At 47.4% G+C, this 20,214-nt stretch overlaps 2 protein-coding genes across 2 annotated transcripts in view; one reads left to right on the plus strand and one right to left on the minus strand.

The window, feature by feature from the left end:
* Window positions 1-1,288: 1,288 nt before the first annotated feature.
* LOC128084507 (uncharacterized) lies at window positions 1,289-8,260 on the plus strand. The gene is made up of 5 exons (XM_052690636.1): window positions 1,289-4,545; window positions 5,154-5,324; window positions 5,624-5,796; window positions 6,080-6,197; window positions 7,165-8,260. The coding sequence occupies exons 1-5, from the start codon at window positions 1,399-1,401 to the stop codon at window positions 7,417-7,419; spliced, it is 3,864 nt and encodes a 1,287-aa protein (XP_052546596.1). The 5' UTR covers window positions 1,289-1,398; the 3' UTR covers window positions 7,420-8,260.
* A 1,018-nt stretch (window positions 8,261-9,278) lies between these two features.
* The window catches only part of ZC3H6 (zinc finger CCCH-type containing 6), a 29,279-nt gene continuing 18,343 nt past the window's right edge, over window positions 9,279-20,214 (minus strand). The window contains exons 5-12 of the mRNA XM_052690650.1: window positions 20,037-20,158; window positions 17,885-18,001; window positions 16,321-16,434; window positions 15,724-15,831; window positions 14,877-15,130; window positions 13,919-14,433; window positions 13,417-13,656; window positions 9,279-12,102 (exon numbers count right to left, since the gene is read on the minus strand). Of these exons, the coding sequence (XP_052546610.1) occupies window positions 10,610-12,102; window positions 13,417-13,656; window positions 13,919-14,433; window positions 14,877-15,130; window positions 15,724-15,831; window positions 16,321-16,434; window positions 17,885-18,001; window positions 20,037-20,158 (2,963 nt within the window). The 3' untranslated portion in view covers window positions 9,279-10,609. The remainder of the gene's footprint in view (window positions 12,103-13,416; window positions 13,657-13,918; window positions 14,434-14,876; window positions 15,131-15,723; window positions 15,832-16,320; window positions 16,435-17,884; window positions 18,002-20,036; window positions 20,159-20,214) is intronic.

The raw sequence follows: 20,214 nt of genomic DNA on the forward strand, positions 1-20,214 counted from the left end.
CAGGCCAGGCGATCGCTGTGCCGCCCGGGCTCACATAACACCAGCTGCAATGGGAGCTGCTAAGAGCTGAGCTGTCAGCGCTGCAGCGCCTCGGGTGCCAGGGGGATGCACACACACACGGGCTCCACTTACAGAGGGGCCGGGATGCTCTGGGTTACTCACACGGCCTGAGCAGCACAACGCCTTCCCTCCTGCAGGTTGGTGCTGCACTCAATGCTCCAATGGCCTTTGAGTTTCCTCCAGTCCAAGGTTGCTGCTGAAACCGATCGCTATCACACACTGCGAAGGATCCCAAACCATCCCAGGTTTTATTTTATTTTTTTTTCCAGGCAGCACACAATGGAGCCTTTTTATCTCTATGATCTTGGAATACAGATAGAAAACAAAGCTATCCAGAGGATCCTTTGCCCCATGGCCGCAGAGCTCTGTCATCTAATGCTTGCCCTGGAACAGGAAGACAGAATGTGTCAGACCTTACCCAACATAGAGGAGAATGCAGAAAAATTAGCCAAGGCCACTGATGAACTCGCTTCTGCCGCAAGGAGGTAACTTTGCTGGGTGGTGGGTGGTACAGATGGGATGGGGACGAGTTGAGCCCCGTGGCTTTTCTTCCAGATTGGCCCAGCAGTCCAGCGACAAGGCGTACCAGGAGGAGACACATCTCACAGCCGAGTCCCTTGTGCTGGCAGGGAGGCACGTGTTGCAGGCAGCCCGCCAGCTGCAGGGACAGCCGGGCAGCCCTAGCCACAGGGAGGTGCTGGCTGCAGCAGCAAAGGGCATCCTAACTGAGACTGTGAAGGTAACACCAGAGGGGATGGTGCTGAAGGGAGCGGTGGGGAGGATGCAGCTGCAGGAGGAACAAAACGGCCCCTTTGCTGGATCGGGCTGGGGAGTAGTAATTAGGGCAATTTTGTTCAATAGAATGAGAGGGGACGGCCTCAAGTCGCACCAGGCTGTCGTTCAGGATGGGCATTAGGAACAATTCCTCCTCCCCAGGAGCTGTGAGGCACTGACACAGCTGCCCAGGGAGTGGTGGGGTCACCTGGAGGAGCCCCAGAGCCGTGGGGATGTGGCACTGAGGGACGTGGGCAGTGGGCACGGTGGGCTGGGGTTGGACTGGATGATCCTGCTGGTCTCTTCTGACCTTGATAATGCTGGGATTCCCTGTGTGCTCACTAGGACGGGCCTGCTGGGCAAAACACACCTCTTTTCTCTCCAGCAGCAGATACAGTATCGTTTCCAGAGGGATGCAACAGTGATGCGTAACCTTAGCCACACTGACTGTACTTTCTGCTGTGCTAGATCCTTCAGATCCAAGGTGCTGCCGGGGCAAGGAGGATAACGCAGGCTGCCAGCTGGCTGTTGGAGTGCCTGGGCACACTGCGGGATACAGGGGACATGCCAGGGCTGCTGGCTGCTTTCCAGGACTTTTCCAAGGCTTTGCTTCTGCTGAGCAACCTGACAGCACAGCACCTCGAGGAACTCCGAGATTCTCCTCGGCGGACCAGCTTGGCCCAGACTTTGCAGCTCCTTCACAAGTGCGTTCCTTTGCTCCACGAATCCAAGCACAGCCACCTTAAATGCTCCTGGGCTCAACAAGTCAACTTCTCCAAAAACGATGCTTTCCAGCTGATGGAGAGGACCATCCAGGAGCTTGTTTCCTTGCTTGTTAACAGCACAGGCAGCGAGGAGCTTCAGGACGGACACGGGACCTTCTCCCATCATGTGCAGAGGCTGCTGGCTCTCCCCAACCACCCAGACCCAGTGCACCTCTCTGACAGCGAGTTCAGCACTCACGTGGAAGCAATAGTTTTCTACTGCATGCTTCTAGCAGAGATGTGCAGGGCAGATCTGAAGCAGGATCTGGTAAAACGTTGCTATGTTCTCCTACGGCTCAGAAAGAGCATCTGCTGCCACATAAGTCAGCAGGAAGGACAGACAAGGCCAAGCTGGGGAGAAAGCAGCCTGCGGGAGAAATGCCACACCATGGGAAAGGAGGTGGAGGACCTTGACAAGGCTGTGCTCAAAGCTACTCTGCACCAAATCCTCAACACCTTCTCCGAGGCCAAGGAGCCCTTAAGGCAGTTAGTACAGGAAGCTCTTACCCTTGCAGGTACAGGGTGTTTTCCAGCAGGGCAGGGAGGATTACTGAAGAAGCTTCAGCCCCTCACTGCCACCTTTTTTGCACACGCCCAGCAGATGCTCAGAGTGGCAGACTTTGTCCTGGCCAGGTGCACCAAAACCCAAACTGCTAGAGAAATCCACGACTGTTTAGAGTACTTAAAGAGCCTCCTTGCCAGTCTCCCTCCAGCACTCACAGAAATGAGCAGAAACCCAACCCACATGAGCACTGCTCAGCACCTGCAATCCTTGTACCACGCGTGGGCTGGGACAACAGAAAGCCTCTTGCAGTGTTTCGAAGAGACAGTCAGCATGCATGAATTCCTGAAGCTGTCCATCCAGGAAATGGCCGAGCACAAGGAATGGTGTGACAAGGCCCTGCAAAGTCAGGACCCCGAAAGGCTCTCTAGCCATGCTGCCAGCCTCACCAGTTGGGCTCGGTGGGTTGCTGGAGCTGCTGCCAGGTATGTGGATAGAGCAACAGACCCCATTTTCAGGAACGGCTTGCTGGTTTGGATTGAGCAGCTGGCCACGTCCATTCTTGAGCTGAAAGCAGCCACGGCCCTTTGCACGGAGAGATGCTCCTGTCTCCAAACTAGGGATGTCTTTTCAAGGACGGCGAGCTGCCTGATGGATACTGCTCACTGCATTCAGGATGGGCTGGATGGGTCCAACCACCCAGATATCCTCAGCCCTCTCCGGGAACAAATACGGAGAGCTGACGTTGCGAAGGAGCTTGAACTCAGCTCATCCTGTGCTGGGTTAAGAAACATTATCGGTCAAGCTAAATTGCAAGGAGATGTCTTAAGTCCACAAGCAGGTAACTCACACCCAGATGTTGTTCCAAGGGAAGGAGAAATGCACCCTGTCGTTACAGCACTCCTTGCAGCTACCAGAGCCCGTGATACAGCAGCAGTGAATGCTGCCTGCTCCGCCTTGCTCCAAGTCTCTAACTGCTGTATCAATGCAGCAAAGGAAGCACTGCCTGTTGCTGCCTCTCCCCACACGGAGACACTGGGGCAGTACCAGAAGATTATCCTACTGACACCGTGTGTTATTAGCTTGGCCAGGGAAGCAGCCCCAGGGCAGCTCCAACATCAAGGCAGACTGCTCCAAACTGCACTTTCCCTATCAGAAACCATCTGTGAGACCAAAGAGTGCCTGGCAGCCATGGCAGGCTCTTGGTACAGTCTGTCTCAACAAGTGCTTGGTTTTATCTTGGCTGCTGACTTTACTAGCAGCAAACAGGCTTTGGACGAGACCATGATGGTTTTAGCAGGAGCGGTTCAGATAGCAGAGGACATTGCAAGCATGGCCTGTGATAAGCAGAACCCAATTTGTCCTGAGGACTGGGAAAACTTTCTACAGGTCCAAGCCAAATTTTCACATGCACAGATGAACACCAAAGTGTTACTTGAGAAAGCAATGTCCTTCAAGGGCCCCTGCAAGGTGGGAGAGGCCAGCCTGGAGCTGCACTGTGTCCACTGGGCTATCAGCATGCATGTGCTCCTGGGTGCTGTGGATCAGCTCATAGGCAGAGACATCCTGTTCCTGAGGGAGCTAACAAGTGCCACGGACAACAGGCTTTGTTCGCAGAGCCTCTTGGCTGCTGTGTCTGAGATTTCCCTGAGGCTGCAGGAAGCTGCCCGGCTCTCTTACTTCACTTGCCCTGAAGACCGCGGCCGCAGTGAAATCCTCACCCTCAGGGAAGAGATAAAGGTGCTAACGGAAGCCCTGCTGGATGCCTCCAATACCCTGTTGGTCTCTCCTCTGCCTTCTGCCAGCCTGTACATTCGCTTTGAGCTCCTGCAGAGAGACTTGGCCCTCAGGGCCAAAGCATTACTGCTCCACCTGGAGAAGGCCAACACCAAACACCTACAAGTCATCCGAGATGTGGTTGGACCAGCCTTGTCTTTCTTCCCCGAAGAGTGCAGGGAAGTGAGCCAAAAAGCTTTCAAAGAGAAAGCGGGTCAGCTATTGGCCAACATTCAGTGGGTCAAAGCCACCCTCCAACGTGTCCTGGAGACAACCGCTCAACTGCAGTCACGGGCAGACCTGCTCTCTGTTGCAGACCACCTCCTGGTCCTCACAGCTGATGCAGTGGACAGTGCCAGCCAGCTCTTCCAAAGCCACCAGGACAAAAGGCACCTCCACCTAGACAGCATTGTCTGGTACTGGTCAGCTAAAGCACACTACCTGGCCACGCAGCTTCAGGCTGTCCATGGCATCAACGGACACATCCTGGAACTCGTGAGACAGCACCTGCAAAACGTGGGGGACCAGTGCTCTCCAAAAGAATGCAGCAGCACAGCCAAGCTCTCCCCAGCCCGAGAGCTCGAGGCTCTGAGGCCCACCAAATCAGCAGAAACTTGCCTGAGCAGGAGTGGACAAGCAAGCAGAGCTGTCAGAGAGGCACACGAAATGGTACGGTTATTTTTTCCAATTTCTTTGTTAGATCAAGCTGCTGGGTGCCCCATGCAACTGGGCTCTGGGTATCTGACCTGATAAGAAACCTTTGCACAAATAAATCCATCTCCAAAACACTGTTCCTAAGGAGCAGGGAACTGTACTGCCCTTCCTTTCCCTGAAATGCTCTTTCTGCTCAGCTCCTCACCTCTCAGTGAGCTTTCCTCAGGAGTAGCAGCCACCCTGCTCCCACAATTGCTGCCAGGTGCCAGGAGCTGGCAAAGGCTTTAGCAACATGATCCAAATCACTCTGCAGAGCAGTTTAAGAGTATTTCATTGCACTTCTCAACTATGGGCACTGCCATCTTACGCTACAGTTACCCCCCTTTTGGAGATAGCTCCAGACAATGGCACAGGGCATTTGGACTTCATAATGCCCTTGTGGGTGAAGACAGAAGAGAAATAAACCTGTTCAGGAAGGCGGAGTAGGCTCAGCAAGGTTACAGACAGCCATCCCACCTCTTTACTCACCAAAAACTGCTTCAGAAACACGCAGGCAGGAACTTCTCAATACTGACACGATCTGATGCTCTAGACTTTTAACTGTTCCGTTGTTGTCTCGACAGCAAGGGAACGGTCCTCTCAGTACCTTCTTTGGAAGCAGCCCTGGGAAGCAAGAGAGAGAAGACAGTGAGAGAATGCAGGGAGATGCCAGCAGGATGTCCCAGATGACCAAGGACATGGCAGTAAGGATGCTTCACATGACTCAGTTCCTGAGGAAGAAGGGCCCCATCACGGTATGGAGTTTCTCATCCCCTCCACCCCATCACTTTTGTAGCTATAAAGATAGATGCCTTCTAGAGAAAATACCCAAATGCCCAGTGCCTGCTGAAAAACCCATGTTATCCCATCCTACTGAAAGTGGCTCTGGTGCATTTGCCCCAGTAATTTCAGGAATTACTTTCCTGAAAGGAGATGCAAGTCTCGTGACTGGTCCATTCCTCATTTCAGAATACACCTGGCCTTTCTGGATGCTCCCATTTACAGGAAAGATGTTTATTTTCCTCCTCCCCATCACATTTGCATTTTGTTTTAGAGCAAGGAGCAGCTTGTTGCCTATGCTAGGCAAATAGCTTCTGATGGGCAGGCATTTGTTGCATTCGGCCGCGTCGTTGCAAAGATGTGCCTGGACCAGAGATGTTCTGCAGAGCTGCTGTGTGCCGCAGAGCAGACCCACACCATCAGCAGCCAGCTCGCCATCGTGGCCAGGTGAGTTGCTGCTAACAAGGAGTCTCCCCGAGGCTCAAAGAGGCACAGCAGTCTCCAGAGGTCTGTGTGGGATCTGGGCGCAGCGCTTAGAGCTCAGTTGCAGTTCAGCAGGCTCTTCTCTTTCTGTTGCTGCCAGCAGCACTTTTCTCCCATTTGCCTGCCTCATTTCCCCTGGAAAACTACACAGTGCAGGGGCACATTGCCTCTGGCTTTGGACTACCTGGTGGCAGAGAGCTGCACGCTTCCATGCTCTTCCAGTAAAATATCTCAACGTGTCTTTAAGGGTAAAAGCAGTCACTGCTGAGAGCAAGTCCTCTTCTGAGCTGCTCGTGAGCAACGCGCAGAACCTAATTCAAGCAGTTTTACATGTTCTGAAGGCAACCGAGGCAGCGTGCATCAAAGTAAGTTAATGCTGATAACGATGAACAGGTTCTGTAAGGTGAGCTTTGCTATGGGGAGCTCCTCCGGCCTCATCTGGCGGTGGAGATGCAGAAGCTGGCTGCTGTGGGACCTCTGTCAGCAATAGCAGGGGTCAAGATTCCTACTGCTACGTTTCTGTTTTATGCCTTTCTGTTTTGTTTCCAGAACCTCCTCTGCATTTTTTTCCAGGCATTGAATCTGCTCTATCACTGCTACCAGCTTTTAAGGGATGTTTAGCTGGTCCGTTTCCCATTTCATATTTGGAGAGTGGCAGCACCTCCTTGGAGGCCTATATTTGGAAACAGTCCATGTCAGTCTTAGCCTTCATGTTGTCTCTAGGTGGGCTTTGATCACAACTCCCAAGAGCTTGCCTTGCAGCTGCCAGCAACGGCTGACTGATCCAATTGTAAATAGTTTGTGAGAGCAGACTTGATGCGAAAGCACTTCAAAAACAAGCACAAATACAACGGCACTCTGCGCTGGTGCAGTTTTTCATTGTGTGCCTTCATCTCCTACACAGCCCTACAACTTCTGCTGAGCTCCATGTCTTTTTGACAGTTTTGATTAGAATCTTGGTTGGTGGACAATCAGCAAAAAGCACAGGAAAGCTCCTCCTGTACGTCATTATGCTGCTTAAAGCATACTGTCTGGGTTATCTGCTGGCAGAGCGATGCAGCGAGCCATTCTTTTATCTCAACTGTGCAGATTACAGAGTCCTTTACGGCCCAGCTGCTCCCCTTTCAAAATGTATGGGCCCACTTACCAATAAGCTGACGAGGCAGCCTTATTTTTCTCTCTCTGTAAGCAGGTTTTTCAGCATTTGAAGAATTTTGTAAGCATTAACTAACAGAAACATCACATCACTCGTACAGACGTCATGACGTTCTGACATATATAGAGTCTGTCCTAATGTATTCGAGCACATAAATATTTGTCTCCTTCCAACAGGGCCTGCGACAGCCTGCTCCTGACTCTGAAGAAGCAGCAGCAGCTGCTTTTTGCACCGAGTGGAGGACAAACCTGTTGTGGCACAGAGCCGAGCAACGCTTGAACTCAGACAGGGATGAATTAGGCCTCCGCAAGACTCAGGCTGAGCCCACGCTCACAGCCATGGTGCAAGGACAGTCGCCTCCGAGCGGCGGTACCTCCAGGTGTCCCAAATCTATTAAAGGACTGTATCCAACTATGGGCAGCCACCTCTAGCAACAGGAAGGCATTGCTCTGCTGCTGACGAGCTGCCCGACCTTGCAGATGTGAGACAGCTGGGGCTCTGCGGCAGCGAGGCTTCTGAAATGCTGATGAATGGAAGACGCCGTTTCATGAGGTCCCTTCAGTGCATCAAGAAGTGCCAGTTTTTGTGCTCTCCAGATGCAAGCAGGAGGATGCAGGAACAAGCTTGTAGCAGCAGCAGCAGCGAACGTGGCTGGTAGGATCAGAGAGTGTTCTCATCTGTACCAGAAAGCCTCAGAGCTGAGCTGTCTTCCTCAGGGCCCTATCACACCCCTCTTCATCCAGCAGTATTGCACGATGCTAACAGACACCAGCCCACCAAGGGGAGCTGCAGGACATTCTCAGCAACCATCACCTTTTCTTCAACAGTAACAAGACCCACGGTACTACAAAACCCTGAGCAAAGAACTGAATGAGGACGACTAAGGAACGTGGCCGCTGACTTCTGAAATGCAAAGGAGGCCTGTGATTAAACGTTCTGCACTTTGCAATAATAAATTCACTTTTACTGTGAAGGATTCATATTCTTTCCCTTGCGGCAGAAAAATATTTAAGCAGGCTACATTTGGAAGCTAGAAACCTCGTTAATAGTCTTCTTATCATGGGGCAGCAACAGCAGGTGCTGATCTAGGAACGCTCGTCTTCCTGAATTGCAGAGATCATTCTTCACTAGTCCAGGGCCACAGGAGCATTTTGTCACACCTGCTGTCCCTGATTCAGCAGATCCTACAGCCTGAAATAAACCTTTCCTCCAGAACTCCAGGGCACGCCATCACAGTAAAACATTCAGTGCTGATGCTCACCCACCTTGCAACTCTAATGGCATCTGGGACATCCAGGACCCCCAGTACTGGCTGCTCCTGTTGCTGCTCTTCACAGCCTCAGAAACGAGTTGAAAGCGTCCGAGGGAAACGCCGCTCTGTGCTGGACGAAGAGATGGAAGCAAGTGCTTTCCCTGCAAAAGACACAATCATTTCTCACAGCACGTCTGAGCTCAGTGTGGCAGGACTGTCCCCAACATCTTCCTGCCCCTCTGCTGGGCTCAGACACCCCCACGCCTTCCCCCTGGCTTACAGGGTAGGTCAGTACTTGCACGGTAGCAACGAATCCTCTCCACGTTTCAAGAGGGAGCAGTAGCAGCAGGCACACCAGAGCCTCGAGCTCAAGGAAGAAATCTGCAACAAACAAAACAAGCACAGGCAGAGGAGAGGAAGCAGCCCACGGACACTTGCACTGCAGCTGGGGATGCCCTCGCAGAGCTGCTGGCCAGGCCCAGATGAATCGTGGATGGATGGATGGAGAAAGGTTTCACATGGAGACAGTAAGCTGCAAGGAGAAGCCAGCCCCTCTCAAATTATGTTCTCCTTACCTTGTCCTCCTTCTCGCCCCAAAGAAGCCCCACATGACATTACAGGCACCAACACGGCAGTCCATCTCCTGGGTTTGAAACCAGCATTCCGGGTCCCCTTTCCGAAACACAACCCATTTTCATCTGCAACTCCCAAATGGATCCACACCCGGACCGACAGCAAACCACCTGAGATCCTCCAACTACCTCAACTGCAAGGCACAACATTTTGCCCCCGCTATCAGCACGTCTCCTTCGACCCTCATTTTCCCAAACACTGAAACCAAGTCACAGTTCAATTTGATGACGGTATCTTCACTGCTCTGAAACCACTACTGCCATCAACAATACTGAATTTGCAGCACCATCACATCCCACTCACCAGCCCTACCCAGCCAACACGCAGAGAGCAAGAGGACAAGGTCCACCAAGGAAGAGGCTTAATGCAAAGAGACATCCCAAGTGGGCGGGAACCAGATAGCAATTGAGCAGACTGCAAAATTTTATTTTCAATGTAGCTAGCTAGGAATAACTACATTTCCTCTAGATAAAAAGCAACCCAAAAGGCAAAACAAGAGAGGCTCTGAGGACAGTTGTGCTCTCGGCATGCAACATCTTTGAAAATGAAAGAACATGCACGACATTTCTCGCATCGGTGATGAGAATCGTAGTCAGGGGACAATGCAGAAGTCTGATCTCAGGACCACTCAGCCAGCAAACTCCATCTGGATTCAACACGAGGTCGGCTTACAAACCCACCACCGTCCGACTGGCGAGCGGCGCAAAGCCAGGCTTCGTCCCTCGCGTCCTTCACACACCCTCTCTGCTGTTCCTCCAAGCCTGAGCTAGCTGGCAGCACGTCAACACCACAGTCATTACCAGACTTTTACTGTACCCTTTTTAATTTTTTTGTTAAAAATGTTGTAAAGACACAATGAATACAAGTACTGCAGTTACATCGATACAAAAAAAGCAATACAAATTAAGCGGCTGAATACAAAAATACATTGAAATACATGAACACCACAATGTAACTTAGAGCACTAATCAGAATTGTGTATGTGTGAAAAAATTAAATAAAAACCTTTTTTTTTTTTGTATTAGACAACTTAGGTATTCTCCACTTTTAACAGTAACTTTCTTCTAGTTATGTACTTCACAATTTCTTCTATATACAGCATAGAATAAAATACTTTTAAAAGATATGACATTTTTACTCCTCAATATGTGATATAGGTCTCTTTTACACTAAGAATATTGACTGCGTGAATAAAAACCAATGTCTGACGTTGACTGGTCGGAAAAGGAGGATCAGCATTTTCCTTTCAGATCATTCCTGTGTACTCAAGTTAGTCGGTTTGGCTTGATGCGTCGGACAATCCTTGTCAAACAGTGTCTCTCACAGTAATGTACATAATATTGCTTGTATCTATACAATCATACAAATGTGGCAATCATATCTAAATGTTGTTTATGAAAGAGACAGCTCACACATATACAGGTCTTCAGACTTTCTTAATGACTTATTTACAATGAAAGTGCTTTTATCAGCTCTAACACGATACATGTTGTTTGTTTGTTTGTTTCCTACATGTCAATTATTAGTCTCCCTGAAATTGGAAAAGTATTATATAGAAAATACCACAGCTTTGCAAACACTATAGCGTACTGTATAACTGCATGTGGTTCTGAGATTAGCAGCTGAAAAGTGTTGATAATTATAATTTAAAAATAAATAAAGCAAAGAGGTAAACCAGTTACAAAACAGCAGAAAACTGCAATATTCACAACAGTAAAAAGACTTAAAATCAATCGCTAACAAAACGGTGAAGCGGTCGGGTCGAAAGTCTTGAAAACATCTTTTAGGGACTTATCATCCGACTCCCCGTTGGGATCGTTATCCTGCGCCTGAGCCACCTGTCCAGGCTGCCTCACCTGCCTCGGATCGCTGTACTGCGGCCTGATCAGCCCCGACAGGGCCTGGATAGGAAGATTGTGCACCGCGGGCGCAGCGCTGGAGTGTTTAGCCTGAGATTTGCCGTTGCTGTTTGCTTTATCCGAAGCGGCTTCCGCCGGCGCTTCGGGGGTCTTTTCGACGCTGGAGGCAGGCTTGGGCAGCGACACGTCTTCCGACAGGCCGGCTTCGCTTTTAGCAGGATTTTTCAGAATGCTTTTCTTCTGGTTCTCTCCGTTCTCCCCGGCCGGAGCCGCGTCCGACGCCGCGCTGTGATCCCGGGGATCATACAAACTGATGCCGCTCAGCAAGGAGCCCGAAGTCCCCAGCCTGACGCCGCTGGCCGCCAGCTTGGGCGCGTAGGGAGGCAGGGCGTCCGGCTCAGCTTTAGCAGCGGCGGCTTCCGAGGGCTGTGAGGAAGTGGCAGCGGATCTGGCGAGGCGGGGGTCAAACTTTGAAGGGTGCGACTCCTTTGCGACTCCGTGATACGTATCTGCGTTGGACAGTCTGTGGAGCCGGGGGTCGACGTTCTTTTGTAATCGAGGATCTCCCAGCTTGCTGGAGCTGCTGGCGTGAGAATCCACAGACTGATCCAAGTAGCCACTCCTGCCCACTAAGTTATTTTTCGCTTTGGCGGCTAGTCTCGGGTCAGCTGGCATGGCGTTTGGGTGGGGATCGTTTTTCAGGTTCCTCAGTTTATTGAGCCTCTGGTCAGCTATGAGCGGAGGAAGAGGTAAATTAATTGAAGAGACGGGGTCAGGCTTAGGCAAAGGTATTGGCAGCAAGTCTTCGGGCGCCCACACAATATGCTTAGCGAAGTTTGGTTTCATCAGGGTAACATCCATTTTAATGTGGCTGAACTGCCTAAGCTGAGATCGGGGATCCCTTAATGTTACACCGGGCAAAGGCTCCAAGGGAATCAGAAAAGCTCGTTCCCTCAGTTCTCTTTCTGAATCCTCTTCATCATCATCCATCCCTTTCTGCTTGACTTTCACGCCCGTGTGAGGGTGGTGTAAATCTAACTTGGCTCCCACAAGAGACGAGCTGCCGTGACCTCCGTCGCTGACTTTGTGCATCCTGGGATCTCTCAGCCTGGGGTCCAAGGCTGCGGATTCCGATGGCTTTCTGGGGTTTGATCTTGGCGAGGCCCTAAGCCTTGGGTCAGCAGCCTGAGGCCCTGCACCTTTATCTTTTGCCAGCCTGGGATCAGTAGGAATACCAAGCATGTGCTGCTCTGCGGAATGCTGTTGCTGATTCCTAAAGTTCTCGCTCTGTTTCTTCAGCGTTTTCAGTATTGATTTAACACTGTTCCCCTCTTCCTCTTCACTGCTGGAATACCAGTTGACATTGTCATCTGAGAACAAAGATTACGGAAACAAATGGTCACGAGGGAATACAACAACATGCTCACTCACATGAAGGGATAACTTCTCAGCGAAAAGGAACGGAGCAATAATATCAGTACCAAGTCCTCATTCACTGCATTAAAACAGTATGACAAAAATAATTCAGATGAAGAACTGAAGTAACAAAAAAATCAAGTTAGCTCAGATACTCCCAAGCTCTGCTGCATTCTCTCCACACTTCTCACAACAGCAGGTGGCTATGCACCACACAGCCCTTCACTTATTGCTTCCCCCTTCAAAACTCCTTCTGCATGATGCCATACAGTTCGGAGCATCCCTTTAGCCAGTTCAAGTCAGCTGCCCTGTTTTTGTCCCCTCCCAGCTCCTCGGGCTCTTTGCTGCAAACGGCCTTGGCTTTGTGCAACACTGCTTAGCAGCAGCTACAAACATCAGTGTGTTATTGACACTGTTTTTCTCCTACAATCGAAACACAGCATCATACCAGACACTCTGAAGTAAATAATTCCATCCCAGCTGAAACTAAGACAATAACCTGCCTCCAAACAATTGTTTCTAACAGTAAGAGTCGAGATGAAAATGACCTTCACTTCACGTGGGATGGGTGGAGAAAAAAAAAAAAAAAAAGTAGACTAGTGCCTTCCAGTCATCTTAAAAACAGATGCATTACAAATGTGGAATTTGCTGCTTCGTTACCATCCAAATTAGAACATTTAGGGGAGAGGTCAAGATTCAGAATGGGGGGAAATATGAATATTTAAAGGTTAAATAAATTCTCAACCATCATCTTCTCCAATTTACTGGAGAGTAATATAGCTAAACAACACAGCTGCCTGCTCTGATCTGTAATCTAAACTTGCATACTCACAGAAGGAGATGAGTGGTTTATTCTGGCTCAGTAAAACGAGAAATGGAGATCCACCAACATCAGCAACTCCTAGTGCACAGTAATGCAATACCTAACACACAGCCAATGCAGAGCTTGATCAGTGCTAGCTGCATCACACAAATACCTGCTACATAACACAACCCCAAGGAGGCAGCTAGGAGGACCATTCCCCTGTTACACTGCTTTCTGAAAGACCCCTAAACAGAAGGACTAGTTACTCAGAAGCATTCAGTTTAGAATCCAGTCTAGAACGAGCTGGAAAGAAAAGCAAATTGACCTGAAAATACTGACTTGGTACTTGTCCACTCACAATAACAACAAATGGTAACGTGATGAAAACTCAAACCAACAGATTTGTTCCACAGTAACGTATGGTCAGTAAAGAAATTTTGAACACAAACAAAATGAACTCTACCTTCTTCTTTGCTCATTGCCCTCTGACCCTGGCTGCTGACAGAGTCTCCATCTCTCTGATGCTTCTGACTAAGCCTTACATACAGGGCTTTCTGCATTGCTGGAAGGAAGTCTGGTACGTTAATGGCTGGTTTATGGCCCATATGACCACCCATACAGTCTGACTCGCTTCCACCTTGATGAGACTCTTGAGCCATGAGGTGAGCCTGGTGATCTGTAAATTCTCCATGCCATGTTCCATCTGCAGCACAAAAAAACAAAGCAGTCAGCAGCTACTCTGAGCAGGCTTCCACAGCAAAGCAGTTAAAGCACAATAAAGCAAAATTAATGGGATGTATTGCACGACTGGAAGGCATCAGCTGAAAATAAATATATGGTGAAGATTTTAAAGGAGGTGCGGCTCTACAATTCTTCCCCCTGCTCAGCATTGAAGCCACGATGATTCAACGCTGTACTGCTACAAACCACCACATCAAGGAACAACAATTCTTAAAGGTCCTTACCACCAGAGTTATTTGCTGGCTGGAAGTTATGCACAGCTTGATGAGAATAGTAATTGTCATAGAAGTCAGCCGGGTTCTGAATAGGCTCATAATTCATATTCGGCTGTCGTTCACCAGGCATCTGCTGGTACTGCGGCCCCGGAGGACAATGATTATCTCTTGGCATGTTCACCATATGTCCTTGAACTCCAGGGGCATTGTAAGAGCCACCAAGGCCTGGTGGTGTCAGAGGAGGACCACCTTGCTGTCCTTGCATAGGCATGCCGCTCTGGTTCTGCGGTCCCAGAAAGCCTGGTGGGACGCCCTGCATAGGAGGACTCTGCGGCATTCCTTGAGGCCCTGCACACGGGTGATGTCCAGGAGAACCTGGGTGCATTGGTGGTCCGTTATGTCCTTGTGGCATGCCAGGTCCAGGCCCTGGGCTCGAGCCTGGGTTATACATATGCTGAGAATGCGGGTCATTCCCCTGAAACGGTGGTCTAGGTGGTGATGAGCTGTTGTAGAAGGTTGGTGGCCTGTAAGCAGAGAAAAACTTAATGAATCAAATTCTGCACCTATCACGATCAACAGCCTGCTAGCTATTTCCTCTCTCTTCACTCTTACAGATGTCTGTGCGTACTCACTGGGCCTCAGTAAGTCTCTGGTCAAGAGCTGAACATGTAAAGCTTGTAGGAGACAGAACTGGGAGACTGAACTTTGCTCAGCTTGCAAACTGGGACAGACAAGGCAGGCACAGAGTCAGAACGAGAGCCAAAGGAGTAGCTTTCTGACAGGTCAAGGCTCAGTAAGTAATCCTTTCAAGGAGAGCATTAAGTAAATAACTGATAGCCTGCGTTTAACAAATAATTAACTTAGCAATGTACTCAGGAGTATACACTTCTGATGGAAATAAAGAGTGCTTCATGCATTTATGTGGCCACATCCTAAGGAGAATTCTACAGAAGATGCAAAAACCTACTTTTTTCCAATTTTGTGTGCTAAATCCACAGTGGGCTTCACAACAATTTCAAAGAGAGATGGTATTTTCTTATAATCTCCTGAGGGATCCTGGTAATTCTCTATATCGGACTCAGAAAATGGATATTGCTCAGCTGGGGTGGGCAGCAGTCCGACACCCGGTGGTGGCTTAGGGAGAGGAACTATGCCACGCTTTCTGAGCTCCTCCAGTTCCTTCTCATCTTCATTTTGTGGTTCCTCCTCATTATTCAAAACCTACAACAAAGTAACACAGCAAACAGCTTGTGAGTTTATAGTCACCAGTGGACAACTGTACAGAAGTCCATTTCTCTCACAGAGTCACTTTAAGTGACATAAATGACTTATTTTAGAATTCATCATACTTTTTAGGGTTACATTTGCATCATTTCTCTGATAAGACCCATGATATGGTAACTGTTTCAGTAACTACTTAGCACAAAGGTCAGTATTCCACGAATCATGCAAGGGAGGCATCTCATTCCTTTCTCCACCCAGATGAGATCTAGCCTCTGGGTCGGTGAAGGAGGCAACATAAAAGTCACACTCCTTGTTACACAATGCAGAAAGGGAGTCAGAAAGAATTTATGATTACAAACAAAAGCTGTGAAATTAAACCAGTCTCACACAGCAGAAAAATAACTGGTGGCAAGAGGGAACCTGTTGTATGGGACCGAGCCACAGACTTGCAGTGCTAAACAGCAACAGGGAAGTTTTAACACTGCTTTTGTATCGCATCACGTTTCCCCAGCACCCCCTGGAAATTTCCAGGACTATCCCCCATTCTTTTTGGGAACAAAGCTCGTGCTTACAGACTGCAAACTGCTCACCTTATCCAGCAGCTCTTTTGTTTCTGCAGTCAGGGGTGCATGAGAAAATTTGCACTTATCTCCTTGATAACATTTTGCTCCTGTGTGGTAAAACTTGCAAGGGAATTCATGTAAGCAATATGTTAAGGACTCCTAACAAAGGCTAATGATCAGTTTGCACTGTGACACGTGTATGAAACTCAGCTGTCAGTAATTCTTCAGTTCTACAGGAACACTTAATCTTTCCAAAACAGTATCTTAATAATTTTGAAAGCTAACAACCAACTTACCTTTTAGATTCATTTGTCATTCTGCTAATAATTATCCCACTGTCACCTTAACATTGTTTTTGACTTGACTATGATAAAAAAGAATAAACAAAGCTAGAACACAGCAGAGATTAAAAAATACACAGCTGTAAGAGTATATAAAATACATGGATAAACACATCATATTTTCTCCTCCCATTTGAGCAAAGAAATTATTTTCCTCTAGTACATCTACACAGAAATTGGTATAGACTTTTAGGAAGAGACACAGCCACCCTCTAAACTCACTTATGTGCACTAGGAGTAAATACGAACAGCTGCTTGAGTTCAAGTATTTTTTTTAAAGGATATTGTGCAAATAAATGCAGTTCTCTCCTTTGGTGCAATAACCCTGTATGTAAAACTTGCAGATTTCCTTCTTCTTCTCTATCTCTGCATCATGATCAAATTTACACTGCTCTCCCTATAATAACAAGAGGAAGACGTTATCAGTCCGAAATGCTGAGCAGTTCAATTTCACATCTCAAGCATCCTGCTTCACCGAATTTAAACTTTTCATAATTGCTAACACAGGATTATATTGCAAGTATGCACCTAAAGAAAATCTGAACAGGGGAAGTGGGACACAGAGAGACAACTGCTGAATCTGAGTTCCAAATAACACATTTGGTGGTGACAGGAAAAAAAAAGCTGATCCTACTGTACCAGTTGTCTCCTCTGTTCCCATCTAGCAGTTAGCATTAAAAAGACATTTAAACCAATCCCTAATCAAAGGCATTTCACATATAGACAACAGTGCACTTCATCAGTAAACCTGATTTTGTTTCAACAGCACATGAGATAACCATGAAGTCCAATAAGCAAAGCATTTTACTCTTCCACGTAGGACATCAGGCTGCCAACCCTGGCACTTTAGGGTTAATCTGCTAGAGAGGTGGGGGTTTTGTACATTCTTTGTAGTGTATTTCTCTTGAAAATAATTATTTCAACTACTTGTTTTACAACTGAAGGTGGCAGCAAATACTCATCTCACTGAGCACAACATCCTCAAATACGGAACGCCAGCGAAACGCCTTCGTTTCATTTGCCCCCTCAATTGGGAGAAAAGCACACTGATTTTCACCCTTAATTTCACAATACAAAAAAGCATCAGAACGCGTTCTATCATGACATACACGGAAAAGCTGGATGAAATGGTGCACTCACTTATTTGAGAAGCACGGAGTGTGATTTGTAACTGACTGAACTATTCTGACAGCACAGGATTCAACTTCACAGCAGCGTAAGCTTCAAAATGAAGCAATAGCAAAGTTCTAATGCAATAACAGGCTGCCTTGCTAGGGATTTTGCTTGACAGCTGACTGCTCTGAATAGGATTCTCTTCTTTCTGTTGCCTTCCACTTGCTGGCTGAAGGAAGATGACTTCGATTCTTTGGTAAGGGAACTATTACTACAACCTCACTTTTTACAGAGAGAAATAATTCAGCATAATTAAGCAATTTCTTCACTGATTCAAAATTATTGGTAGCACAAAACACAGAAATAATCTACTACATTCAGAAATCATTGACTACCTGCAGATTCCATACTTGCAAAACTTGTTACATATTTACAGAAGAGACACTGCCAGTGTAAGTTTATAATGCTATCAAAGACATTTTTGCTGCATATGTTAGCAAGCAGACACAATCACTTGTTAGAATCAGTCATAACCCTAAGGTGTAACAGAGGGGATATTTTTCCACAAGCACTTCTGTTAGCATTTATCTATAAAGATGTAAAAGAGAGGCAGTCAAAACACAGCTTCAACCTACGAGTTTTCCTTGCATCAGCTGAAGTAAAAAAAGCACAGTGCATCTTCTGCCCTCCCTCACACCAAAGAAGCAGGCTGACAAGACACAGTGCACATTTACCTTAATACATCTCCCTTCAAGGAAATATTTACAGATTTGTTTGCCTTTGTGTTCCACTGTGTGCTGATTGATGAATTCCTGACTCATATTAACCCATTTCTTCACTGGTTTGCCATCCTGTAAGAAAAATGAACATTCTGCTGATGTTTACTTATCTAGTGAAACTGAAAGAAATGTTCAGAGCATATTTGGAGCAGCAGCTAGCCCACAGTGTGACTGACTACACCAGGATTAAGTTCTTAATACTACACCCACAGCTCAAAGTAAAGGTAAACACACATACCTTTTCTTAGCTGCTTTAATACTGAGTTTTACACTCTTTTGCAAATATAATCAGATCAGAAATTTCTTACAACACGACAGATGTGAGTTCAGTGAATGGACACAACATCTCATGCTTCATCTGGAAAAGCTAAAGAGCAGGGCTGACTCATGGCTACCAACTAAGTCAAGTGTCCCCTGCCTCAGGTCTCCTCTGCACAAGGCTTTGAGAAGCACCTCTGTGACCTATCACCACGTCAAATAAGTAACTCAGTTGCACGACAGCCCAAACGCAATAATTCCCATTTTCCTCTCAAATCATGCAGTGTTTGCTGCCCGTTGGCAAGCACATTGATTAACAGCTGGCATTTCTATCCCACAGACAGGTATCAGAAAGATGACACTCTGTTCCAGGCGCCCTGTTCCAGCACTGCGTGCCCTGGCCCAAATCACCACTCGGTTTTCACCTTCCTCTGCCCTTCTGGCTCCAAACTGCATGATGCTTTGCAACAGAGTTGCTCCCCCATGTGACCAGTGGGAAGACTTTGGGCATGTAAGTGCTACTGACAACCCACCAGCACTTCTGGGAAGAGAGCAAGCAAAGAGGATTGAATAGCAGCTCAGGTGGTGCACGACCTGCTAGCATTCCTCTTGTTGCTGAGGACATTCTGAATTGTCAACCTGCTTACCTTCACAGCTCCTTCACAAGTCCATTGCTATCAAATCCTTATTAACCACGTTACCACCACGCATGGTGTTACGTCCAAACAATTTACTGTTTTTAGTAGTTCAATAACTCTTTAACTGAAGTATTGCCTGTACCACTCAGGAGCTGAATAATCAGACCTCTGGTCTACCTCTGTAGCCATAAGGCTATATTTAGCCAATCCTTCCCCTCTACTCCCTTCTCACGTGATTTTGATGCCTTTTTTGCAACATAGGGTAGTCATCTATTGATCTGGAGGGGAATCAGGCTTTTCCAACGGCAGACTTCTACAAAATTGAGCAGGGATCTGACTGCTGAGTAGGACCTTCTGACATGGAATAGCTATGCTTCTCCACTGCAATTGGACTGGAAACGTGAACATCAGTTCACTGGGTAAATTATGCAACGTCACAAAACACTGACACTGCTTAATGGATTCAGTGACATTCAGAAGCAGACGTGGTCAAGTTGGATCGGCTAAGATCTGTTCTCTATTCTGAATGCATTAAACTCGGAGAACTCTCAGCTGTTTGTTTCAATCAGAGTTTTGAATCTAATGCCTGCTCCCCTTCAAGATGAACTCCAATATCAGATGAAAACAATGTCCCAGGTCTTTCAGGAGGCACTGAAAACCAGTGACCATCAAACACCTCAAAGAACTTGAAACAGTGGCTCAAGGAAGATTGAAATGCTCCAACTGAGCACTGTGAGAACTGCGGCTCTCCATCAGAGGAGTCTCAGCTAAATGAAAGCCAAGGTATGGATCTCTCCTTTTCCACTATTAGCTATGGAAAGAAGAAGAATCCTTCACGAATCAGAATAAAAACTGGCAAAAGCTGTGAAGGTAGCCTTTTTTTTTTTTTTTTTTTTTTTTACTGAAAAAGCTGAGGTGAATCAATAGTAGCAAAATGGCACCTTTCAGAAAGTTAATATTTAAGTCAACATGCCATTCATAACCAAAAAATATTCTATTTTTTTTATTATTATTATTGCCAAGACAATGATCTATCAGCTTAAGTTATCAGCTGTACTTTTTACATCTAGTGCAGGAAAATTCAAGTAAAGGGATTTAACTTTTCTAGGGAAGAGAACAAGCAAAAAACCACATAGCCATAAATACACTTCTGTTAAAGCAAGACATCCAGGCATCTGAAACAATTGCATTAGGAACTTAATTCCACATACCTCATGAAAGCCATCAGACCCTTTATTGCCCCCTCTTCCTCTTCCACGATCCTTGCGCTTCAATTTCTTTTGCATTCCACGTCCTCTGCCAACCCCATAATTATTACCTCGCTGAGAAATACCTGAAACACAGCAGCAACCTTTTAAAATGTCCTCCAAAAGTACAGCTATCTGGAGA

This window comes from Tympanuchus pallidicinctus, unplaced genomic scaffold (assembly GCF_026119805.1).
Source record: "Tympanuchus pallidicinctus isolate F22 unplaced genomic scaffold, pur_lepc_1.0 scaffold1, whole genome shotgun sequence".
NCBI classification, from domain to species: domain Eukaryota; kingdom Metazoa; phylum Chordata; class Aves; order Galliformes; family Phasianidae; genus Tympanuchus; species Tympanuchus pallidicinctus.